The 18,439-nt window shown below is 43.5% G+C and overlaps 1 protein-coding gene across 1 annotated transcript in view; it reads left to right on the top strand.

Annotated features, from left to right (window-relative positions):
- Window positions 1-16,312, top strand: part of BCL7C (BAF chromatin remodeling complex subunit BCL7C) — an 85,440-nt gene extending 69,128 nt beyond the window's left edge. The window contains exon 6 of the mRNA XM_078652460.1: window positions 13,547-16,312. Within this exon, the coding sequence (XP_078508586.1) occupies window positions 13,547-13,675 (129 nt within the window). The 3' untranslated portion in view covers window positions 13,676-16,312. The remainder of the gene's footprint in view (window positions 1-13,546) is intronic.
- The last annotated feature ends 2,127 nt before the right edge of the window (window positions 16,313-18,439 follow it).

The raw sequence follows: 18,439 nt of genomic DNA, 5'->3' as shown, positions 1-18,439 counted from the left end.
TGAGCTATGGGATGAGTCAGAGAGCAGTTGTAGAGAATATAATGAGATTGGTATAGGGTAGTGTATTGGAGATGCTGAATTCGGAGTAAAGAAAGAAATATAAAGATACATAGGTACATGGAAGGTATATATGTGTAAGGAAGGTAGCCTATCTTCTTTATAGTTTGTTCACTGGCCTCTGTCGAGCAAAGAGAGGCTGGGGATACCCGATTAAGCGTACTGTCTAGTTTAGAAATTAGTGTGGGTGCAGAACTGTCTGTGCAGAAAATCGGTCAGTTACTGGGGTCAAAATGTCTCACACTGTGAGCAGCAATGCCAACCAAGTATGGAAGCAAAGACTCCGTAATGCTGCAGATGTGCCAATGATTGACCGTCTGCTAAAACAGGAGTGTCCACCACAGGCTGGGAATTCCCAAATCACTGTCAGATATCCAAGACCTCCTGCCAAGCTGATCCAACGACTTTGCATTGATGATGCCCCAAAAATTAGGTTGCTTCCGCTCTGCAGTAGCAAATCCAATTCAGCTGGACCTGGTGTAAAAGGTATCTCGCCTTGTGGCGCGCTCTTCGACGACACCCTGCAGCCTTGCTCCACTGGAAGAGCACAAGGTCCAAAGTAGTGACTATGTCCGAAGGTAGAAATCCTCACTAGCGAAGGTGTAAAAATTATCCAACTGGCAAGAGACCTTCTTTGGATGTGAACTTCAAATATATATATCAGTTAGAGATGTTCCATTATCCAACAACTAAGGCCCTCTTCTGCCACAGTTGGGTGCCTTGCCCATTTGAGGATTTTTGACTTCCATTTCAACTCCATTGCGGTCTGCCATAGCTTGTGCCTAGGTACCAGTCCAATGCAACCAGATGATCATGGTTGGCACTTAAAGCTTTTTAGTGCTATTTTCACATTTAACATAACTCCATTTCCCTTATTGGATTTTTGTTGTTATGGTTTCAGTTGTCATTTTAATTATTAGAATGTACTTTGTTTTTCAAAAATGGGTTGGGCTTTTTGTGTGTAGTGTTTTGACTATAATACTGTTTTAGCACTGCACACATACTTTACACATTGCATGTAAATTAAGCCCATCTGCTGTGTAGTGTAGCTAACAGAGGTTTGAGTTCAGGTTAATTTTGTGACTTTAAGGGTTCACCCTGAGAAGGTTTAAGGCTATTACTTGAGATGAGTATTCACCCCCTCAATAAATATACTATAAAGTTATGGTCATAGATTTATGGGAAATCAGGATTACAAATGTGTATATTAATTTAGGCGTTCTCTGTAATGGTTCCATCACATTTATGTTAAATAGATAACGATGGATTTGATTTTGATTGTCCCCCATAGTGCCTCTGATTCTAATGTTACTTAGAAACGCAGTAAATCTTTGTTATTTGTGCTGAGTGAACTCTAATCCTCCGCAGTAGCGTGCTGTTAGCTGCTGCAGAGTGCTTCAATGCTTTGCTAGGGATAGTCAGAGCTATATAAATACAATTTACAGTTGAACCAAATGGCTTGAACAAAAAATAACATTTATTTTAACAGAACCTTTAAGGAAGACCTTGATATTTTGTGTACATGTAGTATCTCAAACTTGAACACATCTGCTTAAAAGCACGCATGTTACCGCTTTCATTTATTTGGTATTGAAGAGTGGCTCCTACTGATTGAGTGACTCAAGTTGGGCAGCATTTCTGGTGGTGGCTGTTCAGACTACTAAACAACTGCTGAGCTGCCAGGGGTACCTAATATCCTAGTCAGTGCCAGCATTGGAACTTTGCTATTAAATTCTGGCTCTGGGATAGATTCAGTGCATCCAGTAATTCTTCTTTCATTTCTGTTGCACCTGCACACTTTTCAGCAGATACAATATCTGAGAAATTTAATAAATACAATACTAAAATATGCATCTTCCTCTTAAAAATCTGACCACAGATTTCACCACGGAGTACTGCGAAGTCAATCATAAAATCTGATGGACAGAAATAACCAAAGATACTAAAAACAAAGGAAGAGGTGTCTTATATGAATCCAATATATACCCAATGACACCACATGAAAACTGACAAAAAGACGCACGGGCTGTAATTAACCTGATACAAAAAATCAGCTAAAAAGATTACACGTTATCTGTCATGGTGGAGATTAGTCCTGAGGTTGAGTGGGCCAGGATTTGTAAATCAGATGAGGGATAGTCTCCATACTAATTACTAACCTTTAACCCCTTCGGCGCTAATGACAAAGCCAGCTCGTCATGGGCGTTACCTGCGCTACGCGGATGACGAGCTGGCTTTGTCATAAACAAGCCATTTTTGAAATTCCCGCGCACAGCGGGAAAACGCGGTAGCGCGTAGGGGTTAAAGGAGACCACCGCGTTCTAGATTATTTTTGCATCAGGTGAAATAACGTGCTGGTTGAATTTCACGTTTATAAACAATTGTGTTTCCAGCCGCCTAGAACACAACGTGCCAGGTGACCTTGCTGTGGTGAATGATTTTCACTATCCCCTTGCTCCAGTTGTAACTGGAAAACCGTTACTGAGCGGTGGTATGGAAAGCCTTTCCCACCTGTTTTTAAGCATATTTCAATATTCCTCTCCCTCCGCAGTGGCGAATCCCCTCCACTCCTCCATGGGTTTACAGGAAATGTGCCCTGGTGCCATGGGTCAGATTAAATTACTAATGAGGTCTAGGCCCCAAGGCTGGGACAAACGTGACTCTGGTGCAGTGTCACTGCACAGTTTAAAGTTAAAACTGTGTACGTTTTTAGTCCGAACAAGGACTGGTTCCTATCTGCCATTAACATAAACTGATTATATTGGCATTAAGAATATTAATGGAAAAGGCACACCTAAGCAGCTGCAGGGATAACAATTGTAGAGGAATTCTCAGAGGAGTAACTAGAGCCAAATTGGGGGGGTGGGGGGTGGGGGGGGGGGGGGAGGAGGGTTTAATTCTTCCAGCAATAGGCACTCTGCCTGAGACACGGGCTGAGACAGCTTCCCGGTCACACACACGGGATTCACAGACCATTTACATGTGAACGAGTCTTTGTTGCTTTTTCACCCCTTCATCTCCACTCTGGAGATGAAGGGGTGAAAAAGCAATAAAGCCTTGTTACATTCACACGTAAATGGTCTTTTAAAGACCTGTTAAGTACTCTGGTGCGGCTGTGTGTTTGACTGGGAAGCTGACTCAGCCCGGATTGACACACACAACAGGGGGGGGCGAGGGCGCTGAAGTCCTATGGGCATTGCGCACCTGAGAATTCTCCAAAAGGAGATGGAGACCCCTCCGGGCGAAGACTAAGTAGCTCTTCTCCCCAGATTAAAAGGGGCCCTCCAGAAGTCAGCATGCGAACAGCCCGTGAAGCACCACCCTGAACTCCTGCACACAAACAGACCACCCGTGCACCCTAGCCCAATCCGCACTATTTATCAAGCAACACAGGGAAACAAGCAATGGAAATCCCTCAAAAAGAGCCAGTGCAGGCAGCTGGGAGGTTTCCGTTGTTCTAAACTTCCCAGAGCAACCTTTTCAGTACAGTTCAGCTTTGTACTGCTTTGGCTCCCTCAAGTGGCCAAGCAGTATAAGAATGTGAAAAATCAGTGACACTCTGTTTAAACCGGGTCAGCTGATTTTTAGGCAGTAGGGTACTGTTGGGCGCAATCGGTTTAAACCGATTTCCGGACAGCATAAACATAATAAAGGCCATTGCACTCAGCCATAACTGATTGACTGCTGCACAGTAGCATGGCAATCAATGGTTCAGCTGGTGCAGCGGTATGGGGACGCAGCGTATGGGTGCCCAGCCTGCAGTTAATGAAAAAGTCTGGTGAGCCACCGCTTGCCTGGTATTTGGCTCTGTCCACCCTTGTAAATGTAAATGTATTGCGATTTATATAGCGCACGTATCACCCGAAGGCATCAAGGCGCTTGCCTTGGGAACCCGTCCTGGTATTCCCCTGTGAGATAACCCCGGCAGGGTATCCACAAGGTGAAAGCCAGGCATCCCGCCGCGAGGGGCCGTAGTGGAGATTAAGCAAGCTATTGCCCAGAGTTGCAGAGTGTGAACCCGTGAGTCGAGTAGGCACCGGAACGAGAATTATCGAGTCCGTGGAATTTTTGAGCCCAAGACCCGCCGAGGCGGGGAATTGAACCCTGGTCCAGGACCAATCTCAGCTTCCGGGTCTGCCGCCTCTAACCCCTGAGCCACACTTCTCCCTTCAGGGGTCGAGATGGTGTATGAGGGGTCCTGAGTTAACATCTAAGTAAGGAAGGGTCGATTCTCACTTATTGTGTGGTCTTGGTGTAAGCATGCTCATTCTTTCATAGGCCAAGAGTGTATGCTTTGTTGCTCGTGAGAAAACGGATTTGTTACGGGATGACTGAAGCCCCAGTCCTCCCATAAAGCAGCTCATTAGAAACCAGCATGAGGCTCCCTGGCACCTTCAGTGTATTCCAGCCACTCTGGTCAGTAGGGAAAACGAGAGCCTGGCCTCAATGAGTTGCTCCAAATAGTAGCAGATTTGCCTACTCTTCTACTTTGTGAACGTCGACACAAACATTTTTGAGAGTATAGACCAATGACTATTCTTTAAAAAAAAATTGTTAAACTTCTCATTTTTCATTTGTAAGTGCATCCTGTTTTTCTTTTACGAAAACCGGCTGCATTAAAAAAAAAATGGATTGTTTTTTAAAAAAAAGGATTCACAGACAGGTGAGCAGCAAACCCCAGCAGGCTGCCATCTCTCGGCTGGCTGCAAATCGTAGGGAGGTGCATTTGCAACCTTTCTGAAAATTGTGACGGTTTAAGATTCGATATTTTGTGACCCAACCAATTAGTGCTTAGATTGGATGGCATACTGACCACACTGGTGGTAAAATACCACCAGTGCGGAGTGCATCGGATCCTTATTCCTATGCCGCAGAGAGGCTGCAAACGCATGCAGAAGCTGAGCAGCTCGAAGAGGCGAGGCTGGCAGAATGGAGAGATGGTTTTACTTGGAGTAGAATCTGGCCCAGCGGGCTTCCCTGCTTTGCCAGTCTCTGCTCACTTTTAGGAGGTAACCTCGAATCGTGGAGGCTCCTAGCATATTGAAGTGTGCCATTCATGAGATACTAGAATAATGTCTCTGCTCTCTGCGCCACCTATTGGCGAGACTCCGAGTTGTCCGAGGCCCATTTCTTTTTCAGGGTGGAACCTGTATTTAAATTAATTTGTGTTAAAATGTTACCGAGGAGACAGTCACTCACAAGACATAGTAAATTACATTGGAAGCTTCCAGCAGTTAAGGGGTCCCTAGCAATTCTCACCTATTGTGCCCAGCTCCTGGCGACTGATAAAGCGACAGACAGTAATGATTATGCATTCTGTTAAAGTACAGGGGAGAGACGTGGCCAGGTCAGATATATTTATTTTGAGAACAGTCTATAGCCAAGTGAAAAAACTGAAAATACAAAACAGTATATATAGAAGACACTAATAGAGTGTGTAGTGATGTCGCCCAACAGTACAAAGACTAACCACCCAATTGATAAATCAATTATTCATTTTATTATTCATAAATTGTATATATTTAATCTTTTTTTGACACTTTCTTGTCTTTTTTTTTTCTCTTTTTCTTATAAAGCTGATTTGCAATTCATGTACAAAAATTATTTTAAAAAAAGACAAGAAAGTGTCAAAAAAAGATTAAATATATATACAATTTATGAATAATAAAATGAATAATTGATTTATCAATTGGGTGGTTAGTCTTTGTACTGTTGGGCGACATCACTACACACTCTATTAGTGTCTTCTATATAAACTGTTTTGTATTTTCAGTTTTTTCACTTAGCTATAGACTGTTCTCAAAATAATTGTGTTTCCCTATGTATAGCAAGTGCATTATTAGTATATAGGGGTCCCCTTCTTTCTAAGCCAGGTCAGATATATACATTTACGAAGTCGGTTTTTCTGGGAATGGAGCACTTAGCAAAATCGTCCTTTTATTTTACCAAATTCATGTCTTTGCAGTCACAAGTGATACGCAGACCTGGATTGAAGTTGTGCTATCTGCACTTGTTTTTTTTGTTCAAGAAAGCTTATTTTGTTACTGTCCATACTATGCCTGGCCTCTGTGCTGGAGCCCACTGCCAGTGCAGTTCGAGTGAAGCTTGCATTGCTGCTGCCGGTTATGTTCCTGTTCTTTATGTGCAAGTAAAGTTCTCTGTGCTGTTGCCTTAGCTGTGATTAAACCTTATGCTACTGTTACCTAGGTGCCCTTGGTATGTGCATGAAGTAAAGCTTGCACAGCTGTTATCCGAAAGTTTCCTGTTGTGTACCCGAGGGTAGCTTTCACTGCTGCTGCCAAAGCTGAACCTGTTCTGCATGTTTGGTGGGAGTGCACGAATGCCGCACATGCGTTACCTGTTTGTGTTGCTTGCTTTTGAAACTATAACTCTCACCCATGTTGAACTTTACTTCCACTGACTGCATTTTTGTTAAAAAGAGGAGTGTTTGGGCTGAATGTGTTTTGCTGCTTTTAGGGCTCGGAATGCTCTTGGTTTTAGGAGGTCCAGCAAGACTGCAGCAACTGGTGAGCGGTGACGAAAAGCTCGGTCACCCAGTTACCTTCCTGTGCTAGAGCCTATAAGATGGGCTGCCCACGCCTCTACCACTGTTTCTTGCCAATAACCTGCCACCTAAGAATTGGGTGCTGGCAGTTTTTACATGGCCTCGAGAGGTGGGAATTTGGTTGTAGAAATTAGGACCTGGAACATCTAATTACGGCGTTAATTGTATAAAGAAGCAGATAGCTTTGCGTGCGTGTGTGTATATGTGCATATATAATATATATTTCTTTTAATGCTTGCTGGCTTTGGGAAAGGCTTAAATTCTGTTGCCCAACTCTTCATGTAAACCTTCTGCAAGTGCAGCATTTATGGAAATATGAATTGTGTGCAAGGAGGTGGTGATTGGTGCTAAGACTGTTAGGTTAGCAAGTGCTTAATTTGTCCAAAAAAAAGTGCCAGAGCTCTTGTCAGGAGGCCACTGCAGCTTGCACCTCACATTTCCCCTGCCATGCTGCCAATGATAGAAAACAACACAACTTCTAACCATCACACACCCACAAGTGTGACAATTCAAACTATTCCAGGCCCCCAAAGCTATAGTAATGGCTTGGGCGGCAGGTTATAGTAATTGATAATTAGGGCTCCCTGTTTAATGGTATTTATTTTGTTAACCTTTCTGTCTGTATTTACCCATATTCATTTTGTGACCATCTTATTGGTATTTGGTAATAAATACCATATTGGTATTGATCCATATTGGTATTTGGTATTGATCCATATTTATTTTGTGTTTTGAGAATAATTGTAGCGATAAAATGGTATATTTCCACATTTATTTAAATGCTAAACATGCTCTCATACTTAAATGCCTGTCACGTTTTAGCAAATTAAACAGCCAAATATAGAATATACTACACCCACAGGTAAATCTCAGCATTATACAATAAATATATATTATCATATGCCTGTATTTAGGGAAATCTCAGCCTGTTTTTAAACTCCCCATGCTGTCTATCAGCTCATCTGTTGTCCTGGAATTCACAAAAGACAGCATGGGGAGCCAATCACAAGCACAATATTCAGTATTTTTACACTTTTAAAAATTACACACAGGGAAAATGTTATTTCTGCCTTTAGTTATCTGTAAAACAGAAAACTGGAAGTGTTATTTTCCATGTATATTGAATTAATAATTAACTGTTGTTGTGGTCCTGTAAATAATTAGCCAGACAGTGCCACCTTGTGGCAGACTGTCACAAGCGCCAGTGTTGACAATTAAGTGCCGGTGGTCCTGCGCACCAGAAACCACCGGCTCCAATTAAGCACTGGGGGCGAGTGTTTTGCTGGCAGCAGCAGCTTCTGGATTTCAGAAAACTGGCATTTTACCCTTCCGATCTTTTCCTAATGCCTGACACGTTTCGGAGCAAGTTTGCTCCTTAATCATAGGCTTTAACTGAAGTGTGCCGAGCTTCCCAAACTTTTCTTTCTATTGCCCAGTGACATAATTTTCCTCTCTCAGGTGAGGCTTGCGAGATTCCGGTTTTCCGAAAATAAAGATTTGGTGGAATCAGCTGTTGTAGAAGTGCGCCCTTGCTTGTGGATACAAATGGTAATATATTACACGGCCGTCCAGCCGTGAAGGACAGCACCACCCTGGAATTGAATTGGGGCCCGCAGTGGTTTGAATTATGCAAACTTCATGGTGGCACTACAGTGATGGAATTAAACCGTGCGCTTCTCCTTTCTGAAGCCCTCTGGGGGGTTTTCACAATTTTGGATTCAAATATACAGATTTGGCAGCGGAACCCATTGAAGGGAAAGAATGTCCCCAAACACTACAAAGGCCAGCATGCCTCAAGAAATATACTCACCTGAGAGAGGGAAATTATGTCACCGGACAATTTAAAAAACTGTTTAGGAAGCTCTGCCCACTTCAATCAAAGCCTATGATTAAGGAGCAAGCTAACTCCGAAACGCGATAGGCATTAAGAAAAGATCAGGAGCGTGATATTCTGGTTTTCCTAAAATAAAGATTTAGTGGAATCTGCTGTTGTCGGAGTGCGTACTTGCCTGTGGACACAAATGGTAAAATATATACACACATAGTCAAGGTACATAAATGTGGAGCTAAGTCTAGAAAACCTATACTTACCGTTCAATATTTGACCTCCATATTTGCCCACCTCGATATTCTAACTTCGAAATTCAGGGTGCATACCAAACCAGAATGAACTGCATGGTTAACTGCATAACCAGGAAGGCCTTCCAGTCTTTCAAACAGTCTCAGGACTCCTCACCATGTGCTCAGTGACCCAAGACTGGAGAATCTGAACACTTTTGGCCCATTGTGAAAGCCAGAGTATAATGTTTTTCAACTAGAAGTTATTTTACGATATGTTGTGGATGTTGGTACTCTGGAGACAAGGGACACAAGAGAGGAAATAACGTACCTCTCAGGAGAAGCAATGTTTTTAACTGCAGAAGAGTACGTTTATTTTATTTATTTATTTATTTATTCAAAGTTTTGTATAGCGCGAACAAGATCCTTACAGATATCAGAGCGCTTCACAGAGACAGGGTAGGGGCAGTAGGAATGTACAGAGAAAATGGGAGCAGTATAATAGTCACTAACATGGTAGGATAATAATAACATACATAAAACATATCAGTATACAATCAGGTAAACAAGTAATATCAGAACGGCACAAGTCATTGATCCCACTACAGAGGTGTTCAGGTACACCTTGGGTGTGTGGATGGCTTATACCAATGTTTTAGTATAGAGAGAATACTGAGTGGGGGCATCGGGAGAGTGAATCAGTAAACCAACGTGTATCATATATTGGTCGGTAGTAAGAGAGTAGCGTAGTAGTGTCCCCATCAAGTAGAAGTATAGTGCCAAAGGACAAGGTGAACAGTGATACAAAGCAATGCAGAGTCTCTGGTCCAGCACCTATAAGGTTCAGGAGATCTTGGCCAGAAGGATGGTTTTCACCTCTTTCTTGAAGAGTGCAGTGGAGGAGATAAGCCTGGTTTCAGGAGGGAGCGCATTCCAGATCCTGGGTGCCATTCCTGAGAAGGAGCGCTTGTATGTTTTCTCTTTCCGGAATCTACGAGGTTTCAGGAGTAGATTTTTTGTACTTCTATTGGATCTCGAACCTCCTGATATAGACCACTTTTGAGCGAGGTAGTTGGGAGCATTGTGGTGCATGGCCGCGTGTGTCATAACTGCAATTTTTAGCTGTATTCTGGCTTCAAAGGGCAGCCATTTTAGAGACTTTAAGTCTGGGGATATATGCGAATGTTTTCTTGAGCCAGTAATGAGTCTCGCGGCAGCGTTGAGGGAGGCTCTTAAGGGTGCTGTTGTGGATAGCGGGAGTCCGCTGAGGGCCAAAATTCCGTAGTCTATTCGAGGGATGACTAAAGCTTGTACAGTAGTTTGGAAGTCTTCGGCAGGGAGGAAGGGTTTAATTTTCCTCAGTGTGTTGATTTGGAAATTAGCTGCTTTTGTGGCTTTGCTAACGTGCTGCTGCATGTTGAGCTTGGCGTCGAGTGTGATGCCTAGGGATTTCGCCGAATCCACGATGGTAGGTTGGACATTGAGTGCTGTTAGGTTATTGAGCCAGGTTTGGGTGGTGGAAATTTTCGCCGGGGGTGAGATGAGTAGGAACTCAGTTTTCAGAGCATTTAGTTTGAGGTGATTATCGGCCAGCCAAGATTGAGTGTTAATAAGCGTGGAATTCAGATGTTTGATATCTTCCGGGGATTGTAGCTTTAGGTAAAGTTGTGTGTCGTCGGCGTACATATGGAATTGGACATTGGAAGCTTGGAGCAAGGTGGCGAGCGGTTCCATGATGAGGTTGAACAGTGTGGGGGAGTGGGAGGATCCTTGTGGAACACCTAGATCTGCAGGCACAGGTGTAGATAGCACATTGTCGATCTTGAACTTCTGAGACCGGTTGTGAAGGAAGGACGAAAACCATTTGAGAACAGTTCCCGATAGACCCATTCTAGTGCTTAGCAGCTCCAGCAAGTTCTCATGTTTGACCGTGTCAAATGCTGACGAGAGTTCAAGAAGGATGAGGAGGCAGGACTCATTGCGATCAAGAATTTGGAGGGCGTCATCAATTATGTGTGTCATAGCTGTTTCCGTGCTATGTTTCGCTCGGAAGCCTGATTGATGAGGGTTGAGGAGGTCAAATTGGTCAATGTGTTTTGTTAGTTGGAGTTGGACACATTTCTCCAGCAGTTTGGCCAGGGTGGGGATATTGGTGATGGGCCGGTAATTGTTTAGGTCAGACGGATCAGCTGTAGGTTTCTTGAGTATAGGCGTGATTTGCCCCACCTTGAGGGAGTCTGGAATGAGGCCTTGTTGCAGGGAGCTGTTGATGATTTTGGTCCAGAGAGGGAGGAGCAAGGGGATGAAGTCTTTTACAGCATTAGCAGGTAGAGGGTCTGTGAGGTGATTAGAGGGCTTCAAGGTGCAGAGCAATTTGTGTATTGCTTCTTCCGAGTAGGTATCCAAGTCCAGCCAAGATGCCTTGTTTTTAGGTTGAGTGTTAGCCATTCTGGTGTGGTTGGGGAACCGGCTTACATCCATGATGAGGTCATTTCTTATGTTGTCAGTCTTTAGCTTAAAGAAAGCAGAGAAGGCTTCACAGTGTGGGGTGTCGCTTGTTGTGCTGTTTGATTGTAAGGGTTGTGTATTTGTTTGGGTCTTGATTAGTTCGAACAGCTTTCTTGGCCTGTTTTTTGCTTGGTCCAACTGGCGGCTAAAGAAGTCCGACTTTGTGCGCTTTATTTTCCTGAAGTAGGCATTTCTCTTGTTCTTAAGCCTTTTGAGGTGCAGTGCTGAAGGGTCCGATCTCCAGGTGCGCTCTGCCATTCGCATAGTACGCCTGTCGTCATTGAGTCTATCATCATACCAGGGGTTAGAAATTTTGGTGGAGACTCTCTTCAGTTGCAGTGGGGCGACTTCATTGACTATTGTATTCATAGAGTCAAGGTAGTGGTCGATCAGTGATTGAACATCCGAGGCACCAGAAGGGGGAAGGAGGAGATTGCCGATGTGGGGAGGCAGGGTAGAGGGGTTGAGATTCTTCATGTCCCTTTTCCATGTTTTGGATTTGATTGGTTGAGCCGGGTTAGGTTTAACTTTTTCATTGATAAAGAAGGTGATAATGTGGTGATCTGACCAGTCGCAAGGTAGAATCGCCTCCAGTTGTGTAGAGTTCTCTTTGGCAATGATGAGATCGAGTATCGAGCCTTTGTCGTGTGTTGGTCTATCGCATATTTGGGTGAGGTCAAGCGCATTAAGGAAAGTTTTGAGACTATTCACCACTGTGTCTTTCTGATCGTTCCAGTGGAGATTGAAGTCACCCAGGTAGACTTGGGTGGTCTGCCGACCGGCATTGGAAGTGATCATGTCCATGAGTTGTTGGGTGAATATGAGATTGTCACCAGGCGGGTGATAGATGAGATGTAAAGCACAAACTTGCTTGCCCTCGCTGGTGATGTCGAGGCAGAGGAGTTCACAGGAGGAAAGGGAGGGGGAGGTGACTTTAGTAACGGAGAGGTTGCTCCTAAAAATGCATGCAATTCCCCCGCCCGTCTTGCCAGGAGACCTGTCCAGCCTAATGATGTGATAATTGGGGGGGACTAGTATGTCCATAATCGGGGTAGAGGCTTCAGTAAGCCACGTTTCCGTTAGAATGGCTAGGTCCAGATCCATGGCTGAGACGAGATCAGCGATTTCGGAGGAGTGTCTCTGGGCCGATCTGCAGTTGAGTAGGATGCATTTGAGTTTGGGAGAGAGAAGGGTGGTCGAGCTTTCTAGTGTGAGGGGGACTTTTCTGAGGTTGTTAGGGACGGAACCTCTGTTGTTGAGTGTTGGGCGCCTCAGAGGGTTTGAAGTACAGTCATAAGTTGAAGTTGAAGTACAGACAGAAATTGATATAATTTTTCACTGGGTATGGGCAGACGAAATGACATCTTGGCCCGTGTTTTTAGGAACACATGTCAATTCTTTCATACTCATCACATACGGGCTTACTGGGCTGACAGATTCCAGCCCCAACACCACCATGGTAGGTCCTAGTCGTGAGAAGTATCAGAAAAGACAAAAGTTAACTAAGACTACCGCTCACCACAGAATAATTTAGTATCCCATTAAGCTAGAACTTGATAGTTGTGGGATAGGATCGAATTGTAGAGGCTGGGTGTATAGTATGTTCTCTTACGGTTGTGGTATGAATGACTACTGGGGAATGGCCGCCTGGCAAAAGCTAGTCAGAGGTGGCTTTGGGTAGAGCATAGGTGGCTGTGCCCCTACAGGACAAGGCAAGGAACACATAGAGTAATATGTCCTTTCATGGGTAGGGCCTGTCCAGCATCTTGATGCCACATTGTCTAAACTTGCTGAGGCACCTGACGGGTAGACGTTGCCTGAAAGACAGGGACTCGTGGGGGTAGGGGCATGATGCAAGGCAACAATTAGCAAAGCCCCAAAAAGTGTATTTTTTTCTAGAGGGACTGAGTACCTAAGCACAGGTCGTGGGGCTGATTGGAAAGTGGCTGGGTGCTTGTGTGTTCAAACAAGTCTGGCTCTTGTACAGGTATAATTTGGAATCACAGCCTAGATTGTGTTGAAATGGTTACATGCTGTGTCTGAGTTGGAGGGGATGCTGCTGTGATTGGATCGGAAGGGTTTTGTGCAGTGTTTGCAACGGAAGAGTTATGGGCATGCTTCGTTTTGATGCGGTGTCTGCTGTGGCTCGACTGGAATCAGTGCATGCTGTGATTGGAGTGGGAGGGTATTGTGCCATGGATACAGATGGTGGGTGGCTTCAAACCGATTACACCTACCACACGCCTTTGTGGGATTGAGTGTTGGTTGGTGCTCCTTGGCAGGAAAAACAGGGAAGCGGTAAATGGTGGGCAATGCAAAACGGATTGGACTCCATGTTGTGTTTTCTTTTCCCCGCAGGAGCCCAGTCATGTTTTTGAGCCAGTACCGGTTGTTTCGGACTCTGCGGATGAAGACTCCCTAGGGGCACCTCCCTTGAAGCGAGCCTGTGTCTCTCAGAAGGAGCGACGAAAGACCACAGATACTTAACACCCCTTCTCAGGGTGTGGCAGAGCACTGCCGTGGGTCTGTCCTGGCGTTTGAGCTGTTCTGCTATTGTGAGTTCAGGGACAAAAGATAGTGATGCAAAAAGGATGTTGAGTACCTCTGTGATCTACAGACTTTATCAGTAGGAATCTCTGCACCCCGGTCTTTCAGGTAATATTTTTCTCCCGATTGGCACAATGTGAGATTTTGCTTTTAAATTTGATTCACCTGTGGACCAGATATGCTCTGGCCATGAGTCTCGTGATGGGGTAAGGGTGGGAAAAAATTGTCGTTTCGAAGATCAGAGGATTTCTGAATGAGGAACTCTTAATTCCTTGGGCATTACTCACCTGGCTGTCATGGGATTTTTGAAAGATTCTTTACTGAGGTATTACCTTTTCCTCTCTCTAGTGTAGGACACTTCATGCCCATTGAGCAGGCATTATGAAGCCAGCTTCCAAATTCATGTGCATCTAGTTTGAGATGCTATTTAGAACCATTTAAAAGCCTGACCCATTCACACACTAAAAGGATAGCCGAGATTTATTTTTTGTGATAATTTACCTCAAAGGTGTAAAATGTAAGATTTTTTTTTTCACAACTTTGATACTTAAGGCTAGCAAGTCCATCGAGCCGTTCTTTGCAGTCCACTGAATAACATTATCAAAAATGGGCCCTAATTGTACACCAGGTTTTCTTGGTTAGCCACCCGGCTGTGAAGGAGGGATGCCCAAGTTAATTTTGAGTAAGTTATTGACGGACTTCTGAGTGCCAGTTTTGTAAGGGAAGGTGGGATGATGGCTAATAAGGTTTTCATTATTGGTGCGCAGCTGGTTCGCATCACCAGCATTTCTACTATTCAGACACCCTCTAAGCCGGTCATGGTTAGTGGGCCAGACCTTCGATAAAGATTTCCTAAATTATACTGTGTGCTGAGGCACACCAGAGTGCCTCTAATGGACCTGTACTTCTCATTTAAATAGCATAGGAAAAACAGTGAGTCTCCCATCCGAGCAAGCACACCAAAAAATTGTCCTGAAATGTCCATCCAGGGATGTGCATTTTCTTAACATATCCCATTCGAAAGGACAGTAATTATTTTGAAACAGATATAGAAACCAGTGCGTACTTGGGGTAGCTCTTTCGAATCAGACCAGCCTCCAGATGGAGTGAAGTTGGCGTTGTTGTACCCTGGCTGGCGCAATGGGATGGGAAACAGTATGTAGTAATGACAGAAGACAAAGTCGATTCAAGTAGTTTAATTTCTAGAATGAGGTTCCCACATGCGAGTGTTGGCGTGCGTGCAAGCACCACAGAGAGTAGAAGGGCAACTGTCACTCTGAATCAACAACACTCTTCATTTTAGTTGAGTCTCATGCAGCTGCCATTAGAACTGGAATGTCCTGTAGATCGAAAGACTTCAGTTACCTTCCATTTTAAAAATGAGCTATACCCATTCCAATGGAGCTTTGTATGACACAATAGATAAATCATGGACTTTTGTCTGATTTAAAATTCAGTATCTGCTTCACCACATACTTTTTTTTATCATGTTACTTTTCATAGCTGCCTTGAAAGGGCCCTACCCAAATGACCAAAGTAAACACTCCTGGGATTAACTTGTAAATTCTATTGACAATTTACATGGAAATCCTTTTGAAGATAGAACCCTGCGTATGTGTAATTACCTGGACCCACAGCACTGTTGTATCCACGCTAGCCTTAGCAGGCCAGAGGAGAGGGTAGTTACGGCCAACACAAGCGTGGGAGTGACCACCGAATTTTTTTTGACTCCCCAAATATTCCACAGCCGTCTAGCACCTTTGTGCACTCAAAAACACTGAGAACGAGGCAGTATCACGCTGGATTGTGTAACTGATTGTTTTTGATAGTGTAGAGTCGCTCATTGCTGATTTCATAATCAACAGACTGGTATTTATTTCAGTGAGAGTCAAAGGAAACATCCCTAAAAAAGCCTACCAACACTTTGCTTCAAACTGTTGACACAGCTATTTCCTTTGCTGGGGGTGGTCGGTGGAAGAGCTGGTCTTGCAGTTAATATGTGGTTTAAAATCCTGTGCACAAGACTTGGTGAACAGAATCCCATTTCCACCATCTTTCTTTGGAGGAGTCCAGAACATTTGTGTACTGTTAAAACATATTATATTGAGGATGCTATTTCTTTTTGTACTCTATAACATTTGCTTTCTGCTTACTTTAAAAGAAAAGGACAATTTCTTATGTACAGCGGACGTTCTCAAGCTACGATGGTTCATGACTTTTCTGGACTAGATGTGATTTTTTTTTTTTGTCTAAACCTGACTATCTCTTTTGGATTACTGATTCTTCCAATACGTTTTGAGGAGGAAGGCTGATGGTTCTCATTCTTCCCTTCTCAAATGTTTCACAACATCAATATTTGAAATTGCAGTTCCTAATTGACAAGATCATTCAATTCACAAATTGGCTCGTGTGGAGATCAATCAATCCCTATGCCGTCCTTTTCATTAGTCTTGAGGCACTTGTCTGTGTGGTAGAGGGTGGTAGGTCCCCACCCACTGTCGTGTGTAAAACCAGCACTTTTTGTAATGTATTATTCAGTCAAGGAATACACAATAAAATGTGTGAAATAAGTTCTTATTTTTTTACAAGCTGATTTGACTTTGTCGTCATTGCGTTTGTGAGTGGTCATACCATTTTTTTCCATTCTCGTGTAGCCTTTCTTTAGCCTCTGTTGTAAAACTTGCTTTTTTGCTCTTCAGAGAACAGTGTTGTTTGCCAAGAACTCAAGCTATTTCTAGGTACCTGTACCAGGGCAACTTAGCCCGTTAAACTCATTACTGTTCAATCTTTTCTCTGGAAGGTGCCATGTTTTGGTCTTTTGTCACCGGCATGTGATTTTTACAAGGTCAGGCGTTATAGTGTCAATCTTTTTGTACAAAAGTGAAACCCATCCGTTCACGGCCAAATACTTTATTTCAATGGCATATTTTTTCGTGAGTAAATAGATAATAATGATATCATTTTAATGTTTTTATATGAGAATCTGTCACATTTTCATTGTTATCTAGACATTTTGTTCAGCAGTAAAAAAAATAATATATAGAAACCGAACACCCGTACCGTGAAAGACTATTTTACTGGGAACATTTCTTCCTGTGTTATTGCAACAAAGTTATGCTGTGCCATGGGTTGAGTACATATGAAGGATTTGCAAAAACACTAGAAACACATGTTTATGACAGGAACCTTGTATCAGCAGGTGAAATTTCACTCTAAAGAGGAGGTTGTGCATTTAGAGGGTTTAGAAAACGAGTACTGGCAGTGCTAATCGTTTTCGTTTGTATTAATTAAGCGAGACCAGCATTGATAACTTTATTTTATTGAAACTGTATTATTTCTTCATATTTTTATCTCCGTGATTGCACGGTCCACTAACAAAAAACATAAATTTATCAGCTTTCGTTTTGCTGCAGTTTGTTTGGTGACCACTAGATGGCACTTAACTTCAGCAAACGGGTGATTACAGTTGCTCTGGATGCAATGCTCCTGTTTGTAGCAGGAAGAAATAAAGATCTCTACAGACGGCGAAACCAGAAAGCTCTGTGGGCGGGCTAAACCCAGAAATGGATGGAAAGCCTCATATAAGAGCAAGGCAGCTGAGAAGCCATCCAGTCTTCAGCAAGGATTGACTCCGTGCACTACTATATACAACGCTGTCTCCCAAGGGTAAGGACACGGCACAACAAAGCAGGAAGACCGTGGCAGTATGTAAACACATGTGATTGCACCCTACAATAAAAATATTACTGAAAAGGCAAACTTCAGATTTGAGGGGTGACGCTCATAAGGGGCATGACCCCACTTGTTTGTTGACTTACTCATGCCTGGGACAGCTGAAAAGGAGTAAACCGGCCCAAGGAGTCAACAGACACCCTATTGGCAGCTAATACTCCAACTGCACATGCATCTAAGAATCCAAGGCAGTAGGATTTAGATTCCAGTGCCTGATGGTCATTCATGTTGTTTGACCGGGGCGCGGATGGGATGGAGGAAGAGTGTGAAGTTTCAGTGTCCAGTAGATGTCAAGTCCAAGGCGCCTGAGCTGATCCCTTGAAGCTACACTCGTACCTTTCTGGGGAGTTAAAGAGATCTTCTCTTCCGAGAGTGAGCCAAATATCAGATCCAAGTTGCCGGATCTTTGTCTAAAAAAATGCAAGAAAGGGCACAAATCATGGGTTATGTGATGGGATTGGTGCACTATTCTATTATTTTTGAATGGTTTGCTTTCTTCTTGAACTCGCACAGTCTCTTAATGAAACTTTATTTCTTTAAAAAGCTTTGTATAGTGTGAACAAGACCACAAGGCGTTTCAGAGCGCTTTACAGCTTGGCAGTTATGAAGGTACAAGAAATGGAAACAATAGCACAACCGGACAAGAAAATGACAAAACAGATCATAACAATCGTTTGAGTTCAATAAAGACATGAGTAAGATAGCGAGTCCTAGGGTGAACAGGTGATCTAGCCCAGAAATGTCTCAGCAGAATCTCTTTAACTGTCCTTTGCAATAAATTCTAATCCCTGTCTGGAGTCGCTGAAGTAGATACGGTGGCCTACATTTGTGGCTCTCAGCGTCTTAAACACAGTTGCCGTAAGAACATATTGACCAACAAGGCTTAGTGGAGATGCAAATTACCTGTAGCGGCATGACTGAACAGCAGTTCTTTGATACTTAAGGCTAGTGAGTCCGTCGAGCCGTTCTTCG

This window comes from Lissotriton helveticus, chromosome 7, assembly GCF_964261635.1.
Source record: "Lissotriton helveticus chromosome 7, aLisHel1.1, whole genome shotgun sequence".
NCBI classification, from domain to species: domain Eukaryota; kingdom Metazoa; phylum Chordata; class Amphibia; order Caudata; family Salamandridae; genus Lissotriton; species Lissotriton helveticus.
This window is presented reverse-complemented; position numbering and strand designations above follow the sequence as displayed.